Source organism: Podarcis liolepis (genome assembly GCF_965112155.1).
Source record: "Podarcis liolepis genome assembly, chromosome: 9".
NCBI lineage: Eukaryota > Metazoa > Chordata > Lepidosauria > Squamata > Lacertidae > Podarcis > Podarcis liolepis.
The window spans coordinates 2993849-3010664 of NC_139564.1; the positions used below are offsets into that span (position 1 = coordinate 2993849).

The following is a 16816-nucleotide window of genomic DNA, read 5'->3' on the forward strand; positions in this document are numbered from 1 at the left end:
GCACATCATATATATATATATATATATGATGTGCATCTCTGCAAAAATTCTCAATCGGAATGATTAATTCCTTCACCTTCTTCAAAGAATCTAATAAGCAATGTTTATTTTTGTAACGTTCAATTAGAACACAATAATATCTTATTTTTAAAGGGTGTGGGACAACCAGTACTCGCTACCTTGTTTTGTTTTAATTTATAAATCACCTTAGAATCCCTCCCAAGGCTCTGGAGCCATAGAGCCAGTCAGCTTCACCTCAGATTCCAAAATAGTTTGAGTACCTCCAAGATGGGGATCTTTGACCCGTGCCTTGTCCAAGGATGATGCAAAGCCATGGTAGATTTACCAAATTAATTTATTGCAACTCGAAGCAGGCTATGACTGAACTCTTCCACACTTTATTTTATTGGAGGTCCAAGTCTTTGTGGTTGCAAAATAAAGTGTCTTTTTTCCAGCATGGAGGAACCAGATTTGACAAAGTGCTTTTGACTTGAGCTCATAAATGTTCTAATTCCACAACCTGGATAGTTGACTCTTTAAAGGAGGAATCGATGGATTGTCTTTGTTTTAGTGGAGAGATTGTGGAATCCAGTTTCAAGGGCTTCATGTGTACCATCTTTTATCAGGCTTCTTCTTACATATGCTCCGTTTTCGGACCCTGCAGTTGGTGTCTTCCCAACAGCCTCTCGGATCCCGGCAGAAACCTATTATATAGACACAGGGATTTGGCACGGTCAGGCTTGGCATACCAGTCTTCCAGAATCTAAAAACAAATGGCAGCACTAATCAGTAGTCAATTCGGACTGGATGTCTGCTCTCTCCTAGCCTAAAATCACCTTCCGTACCTGCAGACTGGAAAGGAGCCAATGCAGCAACAATTTCTTAAATGGGATCAACAGGGGAACTTCGAAAAATGGAATTTTTACATACTGCAAATCCCTATCTGATAAAACGAACAGAGGACTTTCCTGGTGCCGATGACGATTCCTCCTGGCCGTGACAGACAGGGTCTTGAGTTCTTCAGCTCCTCTCTGGTAGGCAAGGAGAATCATGTTGCCGTCCCTCTCAACTGGCAAAGCAAAGGCAAACTCCTCAACCCCAAAAGACCACAACTTGAAAAATGGAATCTGTCCATTCAGAGGTGTAACTTCAAAGAAAGAGCGCTGAGAGACACAGAGGAAAGAGGAAACAGCCCTGAAAACATTTGAGATGGAAAGGCAAACAAGGCAAGACAAGACACTAATATTCTAAACAACTTTTGAAAGCTGTAAGGCACTGACACAGAAGCCCTAAGCCATGAAAACCTGCTGGGGGAGGGGGACGGGACACAGAGGAAGGAGAGGTCTTTAGAATGTCCTCATCCTTTCATCAAATAGAAATTAATGATTAGTAAAATTTCCATTTTTGCCTCATAAGGATGGAAGACACTTCTGGTAGGCAAACACCAGGGTTGTGTTCCTCAGTCCAAGGAGGCCTTCCTTGGCATCCGCCTATTGTGGCAAGGCTCTCTGGAGGGCCTTCTCCTCAAATACTGCATCAGCAGATGAAAGTGAGCCTATTTTATAAAAGTTAAAGATAAAGGACTCCTGATAGTTAAGTCCAGTCGCAGACGACTCTGGGATTGCGGTGCTCATCTCGCTTTACAGGCTGAGGGAGCCGGTGCTTGTCCGCAGACAGTTTTTCTGGGTCATGTGGCCAGCATGACCAAGCCACTTCTGGTGAAACCAGAGCAGTGCACAGAAACACTGTTTACCTTCCCGCTGGAGCGGTACCTATTTATCTACTTGCACTGGTGTGATTTCGAACTGCTAGGTTGGCAGGAGCTGGGACCGAGCAATGGGAGCTCAACCCATCGTGGGGATTCAAACCACCAACCTTCTGATCGGCAAGCCCAAGAGGCTCAGTGGTTTAGACCACAGCACCACCCGTGTCCCTGAGCCTATTTTATAGTGCTTTACAAAGCTTCACGGAGAAGCCCATGTTGCCACCCTACAAATATCCACAATGGGAAAATTACCATTACAGGTAGCTGAGGTGGCTACCTTGATAAAAAATGCAGACTTGGAGGTCTGAAGACTAGGCCTCCTACTCTGAAACTCTTTGTGCTAAAGTGATTGCCACCAGCAACACAGCCCTAAACATCAAAATGTTAAAAGGGCAGGTAAACTAGGGCTCAAAGGGGAGACCTGTCAAAGGGGAGACCAGTCATTAAAACACTCAAATTAACAGCTGCACGCTAAGAGACATGAGGTATACCAAAGTCCAATCTCAGAAAAAGCCACTAACAAAACTCCTATGCCCAGCCAGGTGAAAGCAAAGCCAAAACATCCCTGTCTCTGTGGTGGAGATGGGATGGAGGAGGGAGAAGATGAAGACCCCAGGGAGCAGAGAGAACAGTAAAGGGAAATCAAAGTGGGAGACAGTGCTGAAATTAAGGCTGGGGAAGAAAACCTGCGCCGTGAAAGATAACAGTAATAGAACAGAAATAGGCAGTGAACAAAGCAAAATTCAGAAGAAGGAAGGTGAAAAAACTTCACAAATTCAAGGAAGATGAATTTTTCAAAAAAGGCCCTAACTGTTGTAGACCACAGGCAGGGTTGTTCTGGAGAATGGATGACTCTTCCCCCAGTAGAGCAGCTGAAGAGTTCAAGACACAGTCTGTCACGGCCAGTAGGGGGAAATCATTCCTACTGTTCTCCATCCCTATCAAGCAAATTACAGGTGAGTTAGTTTAACACCTATTCTAGGAAAATGGGGGAACAGGATAGATATAGATAGACAGACAGATAGATGATAGATAGATGATAGATAGATAGATAGATAGATAGATAGATAGATAGATAGATGATAAAGGCTTCTTAACATGTCTATACTGTACATTGCAGTTACAACTGAGGAAAAAGGATCAATAGAATCTTCCCCCTATTCCCTCCTCCTCAAGTGAGATGAAAACAGTCCCATCAGCAAAATGCATTGCACTATAGTTGTTTGTGTGAATGTGGTAGGGACCTAATTGTCTTATCAGTTGAAAAAGTCATAAATGGACACTAAAAGACCATGAAATCATGAGTGACATGAGTTTTGAGTGACATTCATTGCTTTTACAGTGGTACCTTGGGTTAAGAACTTAATTTGTTCTGGAGGTCCGTTCTTAACCTGAAACTGTTCTTAACCTGAGGTACCACTTTAGCTAATGGGGCCTCCTATTCTTCTTCTTCTTCTTCTTCTTCTTCTTCTATACAGTGGTGCCTCGCAAGACGAAATTAATCCGTTCCGCGAGTCTCTTCGTCTTGCGGTTTTTTTGTCTTGCGAAGCACGGCTATTAGCGGCTTAGCGGCTTAGCGGCTATTAATGGCTTAGCGGCTTTAAGAAAAAGGAAACAAACTCGCAAGAACTCGCAAGACGTTTCGTCTTGCGAAGCAAGCCCATAGGGAAATTTGTCTTGCGGAACGACTCAAAAAATGGAAAACGCTTTCGTCTAGCGAGTTTTTTATCTTGTGAGGCATTCGTCTTGCGGGGCACCACTGTATAGCAAATGGTATGGTTTGCATGGGCCAAAAAGATTGCTGAAGAACACCACAAAATGGATGCAATGTCTTTGAACTGTCAGTGAACTGATCACGAACTGCTTTGTATAAGAGCTCATGGAATGTGGAAAACATCATAATGTTTTGGCAAAAACAGCGTGTGCCAGGAACAGTACGCCCAAGGAGGCTTGGAGGTGGGCTATACAACTTTACACAATATTCAGATCAGATAAGAATTGTGAAATGATGCCAAGGACAAGGATGTGAGATGCCAAAAACATGCCAACAACAAGGAGTAAGGAGTTGTGTAAGCATCAGCAGTTGCCAAGCATCAGATAGACAACATTGTGTCTAAATTGCAAAGCCCTCCAGCCTCAGTTGTGTGCCAGACATTGACAGCTTTCGTCCAGTCACTCGCGACTCTTACTGGGTCTGATCAATCCAGTGTAGAGTGGTGAGTATGGGAAATGTATGGATGTGTGTGTGATTGAGTGCATGTTTCCTGTCTTGTCATGTTTGTTAATCAATAAAGCAATGCTGTAGAGAAAATCCAGCGTTGGTTGTCTGAGGTCTACTTGTGCCTTCCAAGAATGTACTGGATCTCATATATGCTAAACACCTAAACAGGTTAAAAGGACCTTTATATATATCATTTTTTTTGACAATACAATAGAATGCAATACAATAAAATTAGGTCCAGTCGTGGACGACTCTAGGGTTGCGGTACTCATCTCACTTTATTGGCCGAGGGAGCCAGCGTACAGCTTCTGGGTCATGTGGCCAGCATGACTAAGCCGCTTCTGGTGAACCAGAGCAGCGCACGGAAATGTCATTTACCTTCCCGCCGGAGTGGTACCTATTTATCTACTTGCACTTTGACGTGCTAGGTGGGCAGGAACAGGGACCGAGCAACGGGAGCTCACCCCATCGAGGGGATTCAAACCGCCGACCTTCTGATCAGTAATTCCTAGGCTCAGTGGTTTAACCCACAGCGCCACCCGCGTCCAAGCACTGAATAATACTACAGTAAAAAGCCAACCACATGTATTTCATAAAGTGAAGCCAAAGACATTGCTTGGCATCCCCCCCAAAAACCCTGGGAAGCAGAGGTCAGGAGAGGAAGGGGATCAAGGCGACACCACCCACACTGGGCTCATTTGGAAGACTGCAGAATGTGAGTGCAGAGAAGGAAAGGGTGCTACAATATAATTTTGTTCAGAGACTCACGTGCTTTTAGGTGCCTGGTCATCAATACATTTCCATCCCCCAGTATTATAGACTCCAACCCAATGGTCTTTGTATGTAGGAAAGACTTGTTTCTCTATGAATTCCTACAAAGAGATCAGAAAGTATTTCCTAGGAATGAGGGGTCAGAATCTTTTTGCAAATCCATTCATACTGCATATTTTACCTAGGAACACAATAGCACCTTCCAGACATTCTGCAGGAGTGAAAATTGCATGGAAAGGGAGAACGTTGCATCAGAAACAGGCTCTCCCCTCATATATTCATGTCTGAACAGGCTATACATACCACTTGTTCAACGACCTAAAAAAATAAAAATACGCAAGGCCAATTTCATAGAATCATAGAATCATAGAGTTGGAATAGACCACAAGGGCCATCGAGTCCAACCCCCTGCCAAGCAGGAAACACCATCAGAGCACTCCTGACATATGGTTGTCAAGCCTCTGCTTAAAGTCCTCCAAAGAAGGAGACTCCACCACACTCCTTGGCAGCAAATTCCACTGTCGAACAGCTCTTACTGTCAGGAAGTTCTTCCTAATGTTTAGGTGGAATCTTCTTTCTTGTAGTTTGGATCCATTTGTTTCATTTATTAGTTAACAGAACCATCAGAAACAAATTTATTCAGAATAGGTAGCTCTGCAATCACTGCCATTCTTTTCCTTTTGCCTCTTTCAACTCTCCTCACAGCAGTTCCTAAATCGGCTTGAGTTTGCAAAGAGGCAGGGAGTGAATACCGAACTGAAAGGGCATTCTGTGTCTGTCTGCTCATGGGGTCTATAAACAGGGAATACTGGTGCTGACTGACAGCTGTATAACATCCTTTTCCAGTACAGTCAGGCACTCCAGCTATGAAAGTATGTAAAATAGATCATTGTAATCAATAACCTGTTTGGCTAACACAACCCTCTGACTCAGAATGGCGCTGCACCAAGTACCCAGGTGGACACAGCTGGGGCAGCATAGGGCCACCGAGCTCATCCATCCAGGTCTCAGGTATACATGCTAAGTTCTTGACCCCTCTGCTTTGCCTGTATTTCAGAATTTGGAGATGTGAGTCAACCAACCCAATGGCCTGGTGGTGGTGTTATGAATTCAAGGTCAGATTTGAAATTGTATTACGAGGCTTCGTGCCTTTGTTGGTTGAGGGATTGGATGTTATTAGAGAATACAGATCTCTTAGATCTGAAAGCATTTGATTACAGATTCGGATGGCACTGTACCACTGTACTTCATACCATTTCCAATCCACTATGAAATCCACTAGCATTAGCAACATACAGTGGTACCTCGGGTTAAATACTTAATTCGTTCCGGAGGTCCGTTCTTAACCTGAAACTGTTCTTAACCTGAAGCACCACTTTAGCTAATGGGGCCTCCCACTGCCGCCGTGCCACCGGAGCACGATTTCTGTTCTCATCCTGAAGCAAAGTTCTTAACCCGAGGTACTATTTCTGGGTTAGCAGAGTCTGTAACCTGAAGCGTATGTAACCCGAGGTACCACTGTAATAGAAAATGCCATCACCCTCAAGGCTTTGCCCATCACCTTGCTGCAGATGATGTAGTTTGGATCAGAGAGTCAGTCTTCAGACACCCATGGGCTTCACCTCATCTCTATCTTGGGTAGTGTAGACTCCTATGAAGGAGACTTTATGTCCCATGTTGTGAGCTCTCACCTCACACAGCAGCTCATAATCTCCTCCCACACTCTTCAACCAATCAACATACATTTATCCAGGCTTGAGACTGTACCATCTCAGAAGGTGGTGCCCTTGGTTTTAATGCATTTCAGTCTTCTACTCACCTCCTCAGCTTGAGTTTCAACACAAATCAACATGGCTTTTTCATCTTCACAAAAGTCTCTTGCACCTTCCCACGTCCTTTCATTGTTTTCAAGGAAATAGAGGGCCCCTTTATGGTGGATCCACTTTAACTGCATTTTTGCATGAATCTCATCTTTAAATCAAGGCAGGAATAGGGAAGGAAAATAGGGTTGGGGGAGGTTATGCTTCATTATACTCCAGCATAATTTATAGAAATTACAGGATATCTGACTTTCTGAAATGTTCGTTCTGATAACGAATACAGTTATTTAAATGAAGTGTCATTTATTTATTTCCATTTCCATCTTTGCCTTCATCAGTAGATTTGCAATCATTTTTCTCATTTATTTATTTAACAAGATTAATACATTGCTCAATCAAAAATGTCTCTAAGTGTTTTACATACAAATAGTACACAATATTCATTAAAATAGCACATAAAACAGATTTTATAAATAGCAGGCATATTCAAATTATCAAAATATAGCTAAAACCACAATTTTTTAAATAAAAACCCCCAATACATAATAAAATTGCACAACTTGCCTAAACAAAACTGTTTTTCATAGGCATAGAAAACAACACAGGAGAGGTGCCTGTCTAGTATCAATGAGCAGAGAGTTCCACTTGTACAGGCTGCCAGATTGAAGGATCAGTTCTTGCAAGTGAAGAACAAACATTATGTGACACTTGTATAAATGTCAGTTCCAAAGACTTAAGCAGGCAAGAGAGAACATATGAGGTGAAGTGATACTTCAAGTAACCTGGTCCCAAAGTGTTGAGGGCTTTGTATACTAATAGTTACACCTTGAATTTTCCACAGTAACAGAGTGGCAGCCAGTGCAGATGTCTGAGTGGGGGTACAACGTGTCAGTATATGGAAACATCACCGCTGCAGACAGCCAGATTGTTGACATCACATGATGTGCCTATCTGTGGGAAAGAAGAGTTTCCCAGGACGTTCACAGGCTGGATAAGTCTTTGTGAAGAGTGTACCTTGGAACCTTCTGTGTGCGCATGTTCAGGAAGTTTGTCAGACTTGCTAGAAGAACTGAACTGAAAGGACGTGTTTTTCTGTAGTGCTGGAATGTCAGAAATCAACATCATGTAAATAGATTTCTGACTTATTTTCTTTCCCCTGCGGAAGCAGGAGAGAGGGGTTGTGCATTTTACCCACGCTTGGGAAAATGTCACCTATCAAAATCTCCCTGGTCTGTCTGGATATCAGCCAGAGGAGGTTACCTTAATACACTTAATACACTTAAATATTATTTACGGCTATTAGCCCATAAAATATGTACAAACGTAAAAGGGCAGAGGCATAAAGACCGATATATTCGGCACCAGAAAGAGAACACCACGATGCAAGGGAGGGACATTGAGCCGAGCCAAATAACAGCTTGGGGCCCGGAGAGCTCCAAGGGACGGATCGCAGAAAAAGGAAAACTGAAAACGAGATCCGACGTGCACTCTCATCATAACTGTCCGATTAGTTTTTGATGTTGTTGTTGTTTTTTAGTGGTTTTTGTGTGTGAGATAACCGCGTTCAGGAATCTCGCCACCTGCAGAGTTACCGAAGGATCTGTATCCTGCAAAAGTAGTGCGGCGTGTGACTCAACAGGCCTGCCAACCAAGCGCAATAAAACAGGACCCAGGAATTTAGTCCTGGCTGTGCTATGTAGGGGACAGTTGAACATTATATGTGGAAGAGATTCAACAGTTTTCCCGTCACACACGCATAGCGGAGACACCGGTAAGCAAGCTCCGAGGACAGTGAGAGGGGCCAGCCTCTGTGGAGGGGGCTTGCAAACCAACACAACGGACTCCCCCTCCATACACCTTTTCTAGGAGGGGGGTATTTGAGACTGATTGACAGTTTAGTTGAAACTGTACCTTCAAGAAATATGCAGATGAGGGAATCTCAATAAGTGTAGTCTCAAGGTGGGTTCTTTCCATACTATGAAATTTAAGCATCGCTGTTTCAGAATAACTTACCAATTCCAGCTTGTACTTCGCGTGCTTTGGCATCCCATACTAGCAATTCTTCTGCCAACTTCTGAGCTGCTTTAATTATTACAGAATCTAAAGGATGCAAACAATTCAAGGCAGTTGTATCTCAACAGCTATACAGATATATTAGAAAGCCATTTCCCAGATTCTGGTGGCTTGTCATATTCTACCTGATGTAAGAAGAGCAGAATTCTAATACAGTACCCATATAGGAGCAATCCTGGCTCACATCACCAAGGACAGAAAGCAGCTCAAACTTCCACCCAAATGGAATCCCCGAGTGTATACTTTTGCTTTTTACTGAGCCCATGCCAAAATACTTATGTCATAAGGTGGGAAAGATTTGGCTATCTAAACTACTGACCAAAGTTGTGGTATCTGCAAAAGTTCTAGTCCTATGAGCAACTGCTGGGGGAACAGCTGCCCCTCTTTCTGGGGAAGGGGGTTATGGGTGCCATTGTGGGCATCATGTTGCACATGGATACTGTGCCTAACCCAGTCCCACCACAACCCATCCACTATGCTCCTTGCTGAGACAAGACTGGAAATAAGTTCTGTTGCAGAAGAATAACCCTAGGTGTGGTGGGGTAGGAATGGTTCTCAATTTACTAAATCTAATCCATTGCTTCCTTGGATACCCAAAGATGTACTTTACGGGGAGCTGGCTTCAGGCACCAGGTCCATTGGCATACCAACTCTGCACTACAAAGATGTGACATGAAGACTGGCACCATGAACCCCATCGTGTGGGAGTCCCTTGCAGACGACTGCAGTGCTGGAGACAGGTTGTGCATCCATAGCAATGACCAGAGGAGGAATGAGTGCTGGGAGGGGTGCAGAGAGAAGCAGCGCCATGGTGCCTCTACAGTAGTACAACCGGACGCCTTCATCTGCCCCAGCTACAGCAAAACACATCTCTCCTGTATCAGTCTCTACAGCCACAGCACGTGCTGTAACCTTCCAACAATTTGACTTCACTCTTCCATTGTCTCCCAAGACAGACGGACACCAAGCAACTCATTGCTTACCATTCTTGCGTTTGAGGGATGGTTGCTTTTTGATCATAAACTCCCTAATCTTCGCAACTGCTGTTCGTAGGGAGACTATTTTTTTCGATCGCTCATGATCTAGAAAAGAGGAAAAGAGATGGTGTTCCAGCACACTAGTACGTGTGTGGCTGCACTCTTACCTTGGGATTACCAGGGCTGATACTGAATCAACATTCCCTGTGCCTTATCCCTGAGCCTCTTTTCAACACCAGAGAAAGCAGTCACTTCACAACCAGATCTTCAGACTAGAAGAGCGGGCAGCATTCCAGCAAAAATTGCATTAAATTTACACGGTCTGGACAAGTAAAAAGGTCTTCACTACACAATTTGTATTAATCAAAATACAAATTTTGCTTGGAGCCTAAAAAACAAGACAAGCTCTCTCTGGTTCCAACAATGCTGAGCTCAATGGGCCCACATTTTCACTCTGTACAGGTGAGTTTCCGAAGCCCAAAAGCTAGGTTGGCTTATGAAGTATCTAAAGCAGTGGTTTTCAACCAGTGTGCCGTGGCACTCTGGAGTGCCTTGAATGATGGTCAGGGCTGCCATGGGCAGCATTGGCCTCTGTCCCTCTTTCCTTCCCTCCCCCCTCTGATGCCATCTTTTGTCTTCCAAAGCAACTACTCTATTCCAAACTTAAAAATGGAAAGCATAATGCTGGTGGACAGTGAAAGAGGTTTAAAGACTTTCTCAAAGACAAATCTAAAAAAAAGATTATATAAACACTGACAATTGGGCAATACTGGCCTGTGAGAGCTTCAATTGGAGAACAGTCTTTACCAAAGGTGTCATGGACTTGGTAGATGCTTGAACTCAGGAAGAAAGGGAGAAACGGGCTAAGAGGAAGGCACATTTGCCAAACCCTCACCATGATCAACTCCTGCCCGGAAACCTATGTCCCCACTGTGGAAGGATGTGTGGATCCAGAATTGGCCTCCACAGTCACTTATGGACTCACTGTTAAGACTGTGTTCATGGAAGACAATCTTACTCGACTATGAGTGAGCGCCAAAGAAGAAGAAGAAGCTTCCCAGGCCCCTGTGGGGCATTTAGAGGAGGCACCTCTCTTTGGGGCAAGGGGGGGGGGGGAGCTCAGAGACCAAGGGCAGCAGCAGCGGCTGCCCAGAGGACTCCCAAGGAGAAAAGAAGATGAAGAGTTTGGACTTGATATAGAAGAAGAAGAGTTTGCACTTGATATCTTGCCTTTCACTCCCCTTAAGGAGTCTCAAAGCGACTCACAATCTCCTTTCCCTTCCTCCCCCACAACAAACATGCTGTGAGCTGAGTGGGGCTGAGAGACCAAGGTCGCCCAGTAGCTGCAGGTGGAGGAGCAGGGAAGCGGACCTGGTTCACCAGATTACGTGTCCACTGCTCTTAACCACTACACCATGCTGGCTGGGGAGAAGGGGAGGAGGGAATACTCCTTAAGGGAGGGTGTTTGAAAAGGGGTGAGGGGCTGCCAGCTGTGCAGGCAAGGGGTGACCTAACTGGGCTCCTGAGCCCCACAGAGGAGCTGCAGAAAGAGTGTAGTTGGTCAAGGGAGCTGTGGTTGAAAACCTCTGATCTAAAGTGTCTAGTGACAAGATTTCAGCGGTGTTTATTTCAACAGGCAAGATTTAACCACACCCTTAGCTCACTCTTTGAAGTTAAGAGGTTGTAAAAGGTCTTAGAAGAGGCTAGATTGATAGTCTTATTAATCAATATTCACAACGAAATAAACCAAGTCAGGATAATACTAAAGGCTTTTCTCTGCAAAAGGAATTGAACTTACAAAAAGCAACAGCTCCAATGGTGGCGAAAAAAAGGATCAGGCACATCATTATGGTAATAAATGTACCAACAGGAGATTGAAAAGCAGCTAGCTTCCCTTGAAAGACAAAAAAAAAGAAAGAAAATTTGGCTTTAACTACAGTGAGCAAACGTAACACTTTTGCTTCAGTTAGTAATATAGCTTGGTCCTTGTGTGTGTGTGTGTGTGTGTGTGTTGCAGTACTTGCTTATATATACTATCATTTGCATATATACAACTATATAATGCTTATAACTATATAATGGTTGGACAGTGTTCTTGAAGCTGCCAGCATGAGTTTGACCAAACTGCGGGAGGCAGTGGAAGACAGGAGGGCATGGCGTGCTCTGATCCAGGGGGTCACGAAGAGTCAGACATGACTAAACGACTAAACAAAAACAAATGCTTTAAGAAACAAAACATTTGAATGAATCCATACATCATCAGGGGCGTTTTCGAAATGTATCTGTCTTAAATAATCTATATTTTCCCCAAAGTATGCCTGCATTCTCCACACCTGACATCATATGTGGCTGCTTCCCTGCAGCAGAAGTCTGGGAACAACCAGTTAATTTGTGTTAGCAGTAGTATCAACTGAGTCAAGAAAATGCAAATAAACAGATGAAGTTAATGAAAGTTCTTGAAGCCAGGTAACAAAACTAATTTAAAATGAGAAACATTTGGGTCAACAGTAGTTCCTAAGTAGAAGAGTATATTTCTATAAAAGAATTTATCACCCCCCACTATTTATTTATTTAATTTTATCTGTAGATCTCAGGATGGTTCATAACATAAAAATAAAAATAAAAGTCCAAAATACATAATTAAAACAAGAACAAGAGCAAATCAAAGCCGTAGCCTCCCCCCTCCCCCAAGCACATTTAAAAGTACAAAGAAAATTAATCAGACAAAGGTCTGGTTGAAGAGGAACATTTTCACCTAGCTCCTAAATATATATAATGAAGGTGCCAGACGAGACTCCCTAGGGAAAGCATTCTACTACAGCGACCTTTGCCAACCTGATGTTCTCTATATGTTTTGGACTAACGCTTAAAAATAAAATAAAATTGTATACTGTCCTTTATCTCCGGATAGTTCACAACATAGAAAATGTAGTATAAAAAAGACAAAATACATAATCAAAACAAGAACCCAACCAATAACCACACCTCCCACAACACATTTCAGCGGCGCTGACCTGGTCCCGCCCACATTGTGATGTCATGACACACACTGCCAGCGACTGGAGGTGCCTTTAATTTTAGTCCAATGTTCCAAATTTCGAAGGCACTCTGCCTCTTGCCATTGTGTTCTGTGGAGGCAGCCTCTGTGACGGGGAGTTCAAGACCCAGCTTCTTTGGTGGCAGGAGAGGGTACACAGATGGCCAGGGGTACCCTGTTTCCTGGAATCACCTCAGGGATTTTCAGGAGGTTTTACAGCCTCACATAACCCATCTTCCCTCTGTCTGAGTCTCTCCCAAGAATGGGAGAGCTGCCATCATGGCCCCAGACAGGAACAGAAAACCTCCCCTTTCTGTGCTTCTCATTACAGGATGAATAATCATATTATTTTTTTATTTATACCCCCCTCCCAATCTGGCTGAGCCTCCCCAGCCACTCTGGGCGGCTCCCAATTGAGTGTTAAAAACAATACAGCATTAAATATTAAAAACTTCCCTAAACAGGGCTGCCTTCAGATGTCTTCTGAATGTCAGGTACTTATTTATCTCTTTGATATCTGGTGGGAGGGCGTTCCACAGGGCGGGTGCCACCACCGAGAAGGCCCTCTGTCTGGTTCCCTGTAACTTCACTTCTCTCAATGAGGGAACCGCCAGAAGGCCCTCAGCGCTGGACCTCAGTGTCCAGGCTGAACGATGGGGGTGGAGATGAACCACTGCTAGGTGTGCAATGTACATACCTGCTATATATTGTTGCCGCTTTCTCATTCCTATTTTTGATCTGGAACCCACATTGGATCTAGACCCCACGTTGGATCGGGACCCTATGTTACTTTTTGATTCCATATTAGTTCTGGAACTAAACTGGGACTTGGAAGCTCTTTCTTTAGCTGCACCCTGTGGCACTGTAAAATAACAACTTCTCTTTAAAATCTGCATTAAAATAAATATAAAGCAATTACACAACACTAAGTAATGTACATACATAACAGACTACTTCCTAAATATTGCAAGGGGTGGGGGAGAGACTTCTGATAGTGAGTGATCTGATCAATATGACCAGAAATACAATGGGTTGGATACAAGTGTATAGACTGCATGGTGACCTCTTTTTGTTGCATGGATTTCCTGTTTCCTAAAGTGGTTTATTTTATTTTATTTTATCCCCACTTTTTCCTCCAATGAGCTCAAGGGGGCATACATGGTTCTCCCCCCTCCTCACTTGATCCCCTGTGAGGTAGGTCAGGCTGAGAAGCAGTGACTAGTCCCGTGTCACCCAATGAGTTTAATGGCCAAGTGAGTATCTGAACCCTGGTCTCCTAGTTCCTTAGCTTTTTCTTGGTTAGGATCTTGAGGGTTCTTACTACTGAACTGCCGTAATCAAGCATCTGCTCTAGATATGTATAGTCTTATGCTTTTCCCCTTAAGCCACTTGGTTTTCGCCTACCTCGTAGCAAATCGTCACAACTTCCCTGGCATTGGCGGTTAGGCATTGGTATGGGTATTGTTATGTGGATGAAGCACCATCACCTGCCCGGCATATTGAAGGGTAGTCCGGTAAAGGATTTCGGGAGGCATGGCCCTGTCTGAAGCCTATGGAGGTGAGGGCCTAAGGCACGCCCCTGAGCGGTGACCCCAGGGGAGTTCCTAGTTGATGTGCATCAGCAGGACTCACGGTCTTCAAGCAAACAGGCTGAAGCCGGATAGTCAGTTAGGACCAATGCCTAACCCAATACCAATACGACTCATCACCTGTAACCAATAAAGTTGTGGCCATTTTTAGCCCATTAACCTAAATAATTGTGTCATGTGTCGTTATTTCCACTGGGGGGGGCGGGAACTCACCACGCAAAATGTTCAATCCTACTGGTTTGGTGGAAGAGCAACCAAATCCAAATTTCTGCGGGCGTCATGATGGCAAGGCAGAAAATGGGACCTGTCTGCTCTTCTCCTCCTCTCCTCCCATAGGCATTTTTTAAAACAACAACAACAACAAACCTCCCATTGATATAGTTGGAGAGCGGGGGCGTTGGAAGAAGGGGAAATTTTTTGGATCAAGAAAATCCAAAGTCTCAGTGATATTTTTATTTTTTTTATTTTTTAAAAAACTTGTTCTATTCCACCATCCCCTGAGCTAACCCTTTTTATCCCTTTTACTGCAAAGGAAGGACAGCGGCTAAAGTTCCTGCAGATGCAACAAGGAGTTCATGGAAAGGAATGTCCACAAAATCCTATGGCTGTGGGATAACCTCACAAGGACCATAAAATTAGGCACTTGGCTGGGCACTGTGAGAACAGAATGCTGAACTAGATAGGCCTTTGGTTTGATCGAGCAGGGTTCTAATGACCTTCAAAATACTCTGCCAGGTGGTTCGCATCCTGAACGCAGAAAGGTGGGGCAGGAGTGGTTTCCCCAGCCACTCTGGGCAGCTTCCAACAGAACACTAAAATACAATAGTCTATTAAACATTAAAAGCTTCCCTAAACGGGGCTGCCTTCAGATGTCTTCTAAAAGTCTGGTAGTTGTTTTTCTCTTTGACATCTGGTGGGAGGGCATTCCACAGGATGGGTGCCACTATCGAGAAGGCCCTCTGCCTGGATCCCTGTAACTTGGCTTCTCGCAGTGAGGGAACCGCCAGAAGGCCCTCGGCACTGGACCTCGGTGTCCGGGCAGAATGATGGGGGTGGAGATGCTCCTTCAGGTATACTGGACCAAGGCCATTTAGGGCTTTAAAGATCAGCACCAAGACTTTGAATTGTGCTCGGAAACGTACAGTAACCAAGACATTACCTTCTGCCCCCCTCCTTGATATCACACTCCCAAGACAAAAGGAAGGAAGGAGGATAGAAGGAAGGAGGAGTCAGAGGGGCAGAAGGTAATGTCTTGGGACATATTTGGGCCTCACTCCCAAGAGGAGAGCGTGGGTCCTGTTGTCCTGGGTTCCTCTGAAGAGAAAATACAAACAGAAACAACTTGCCTTCTGCGAATGTCAGACCTCCTGCCATTTTAACTGCTCATTCGGATTGGCTCCTCACGTCATCCTATGTTCAGAACCATATAATGTCGACCGTTAACACAGCTTTTAATTAAGAATGTAGTAGTTAATGAGCAGTTGGAAAAGGAGTGAGCATAAATAAAAGTGGAAAGTGCTTACATTGTTTCATTGATGGGGACTTTTCCTTGGCTGCCATTTTACCTCCTCATTTTAAGCGGTATTTCATCTTGGGTTCCTTCACGTGACAATGTAGTGGAGCGAACTCTTAAAATAGTAAGGAAAAAATAGAATTTAAAGATAATATCACCTTGCCAACAAAGGTCCGTATAGTTAAAGCTATGGTTTTCCCAGTAGTGATGTATGGAAGTGAGAGCTGGACCATAAAGAAGGCTGCTCGCCGAAAAATGGATGCTTTTGAATTATGGTGCTGGAGGAGACTCTTGAGAGTCCCATGGACTGCAAGAAGATCAAACCTCTCCATTCTGAAGGAAATCAGCCCTGAGTGCTCGCTGGAAGGACAGATCCTGAAGCTGAGACTCCAAGACTTTGGTCACCTCATGAGAAGAGAAGACTCCCTGGAAAAGACCCTGGTGTTGGGAAAGATGGAGGGCACAAGGAGAAGGGGACGACAGAGGACGAGATGGTTGGACAATGTTCTCGAAGCTACCAGCATGAGTTTGATGAAACTGCAGGAGGAAGTGGAAGACAGGAGTGCCTGGCGTGCTCTGGTCCACGGGGTCACGAAGAGTCGGACACGACTAAACGACTAAACAACAACATCCTGCCCCCCACCCTCAGTATTTAAGCAAAATTTTTACTGCCACCAGGGTACCTCTATGAGATTACATCTCTCCCAGCAGAACAGGAGAACTGGAACTTTGTGAGTGACACCTAAATGACAGACCAGATGCTCTGCAGGATAAGACCCAATAGAGCTGGTAAAGGACTTCTTCTTGCTTGAGATCTAAGGAAGCTGCTGAAATCGTACTAGCTGGCCAAGATACCCAACGAACTGATGCAGTGGGCATAAAGTAGTTTCAATATGAATAACATTTATAACATTCACTGTGATACCGTGGGATACTGCTGGGATATTGTCGTGCCTCAGTCAGTTCTTCTTCTCTTTGCCTCTCTGTTTGTTCCCACAGTTCCTTCAGCGGCTCAACCACCTAGCCCTTTGATGCAGAACATTCCAGAAC

At 44.3% G+C, this 16816-nt stretch overlaps 1 protein-coding gene across 3 annotated transcripts; it reads right to left on the reverse strand.

The window, feature by feature from the left end:
• Positions 1–337: 337 nt before the first annotated feature.
• On the reverse strand, positions 338–16816 carry LOC310685920 (uncharacterized protein). Of its 3 annotated transcripts, none has more exons than XM_083459036.1 (10): positions 16692–16816; positions 15777–15881; positions 15600–15663; positions 13362–13526; positions 11426–11521; positions 9634–9732; positions 8591–8677; positions 6577–6728; positions 4755–4858; positions 338–704 (listed from the first exon to the last, which is right to left on the reverse strand). In XM_083459036.1, exons 3-10 carry the CDS (start codon positions 15625–15627, stop codon positions 635–637), a joined length of 801 nt encoding a protein of 266 aa, XP_083315162.1. In that variant the 5' UTR covers positions 15628–15663; positions 15777–15881; positions 16692–16816; the 3' UTR covers positions 338–634. The 3 variants fall into 3 exon arrangements, with proteins under 3 accessions (XP_083315162.1, XP_083315161.1, XP_083315163.1); XM_083459035.1 differs by having other exon boundaries at positions 338–763; XM_083459037.1 differs by having other exon boundaries at positions 338–763; positions 16702–16785.

Bases quoted from the DNA above. Each gene is read 5' to 3' on its own strand.
- LOC310685920 (XM_083459035.1), bottom strand. From the start codon at position 15,627: ATGGCAGGAGGTCTGACATTCGCAGAAG. The intron at 13,527-15,599 runs GCAAGTTGTTTC...GTTATTTTACAG, and splicing joins AGGTCTGACATTCGCAGAAG to TGCCACAGGGTGCAGCTAAA. The intron at 9,733-11,425 runs GTAAGTTCAATT...CCTCTTTTCTAG, and splicing joins CATTGGAGCTGTTGCTTTTT to ATCATGAGCGATCGAAAAAA.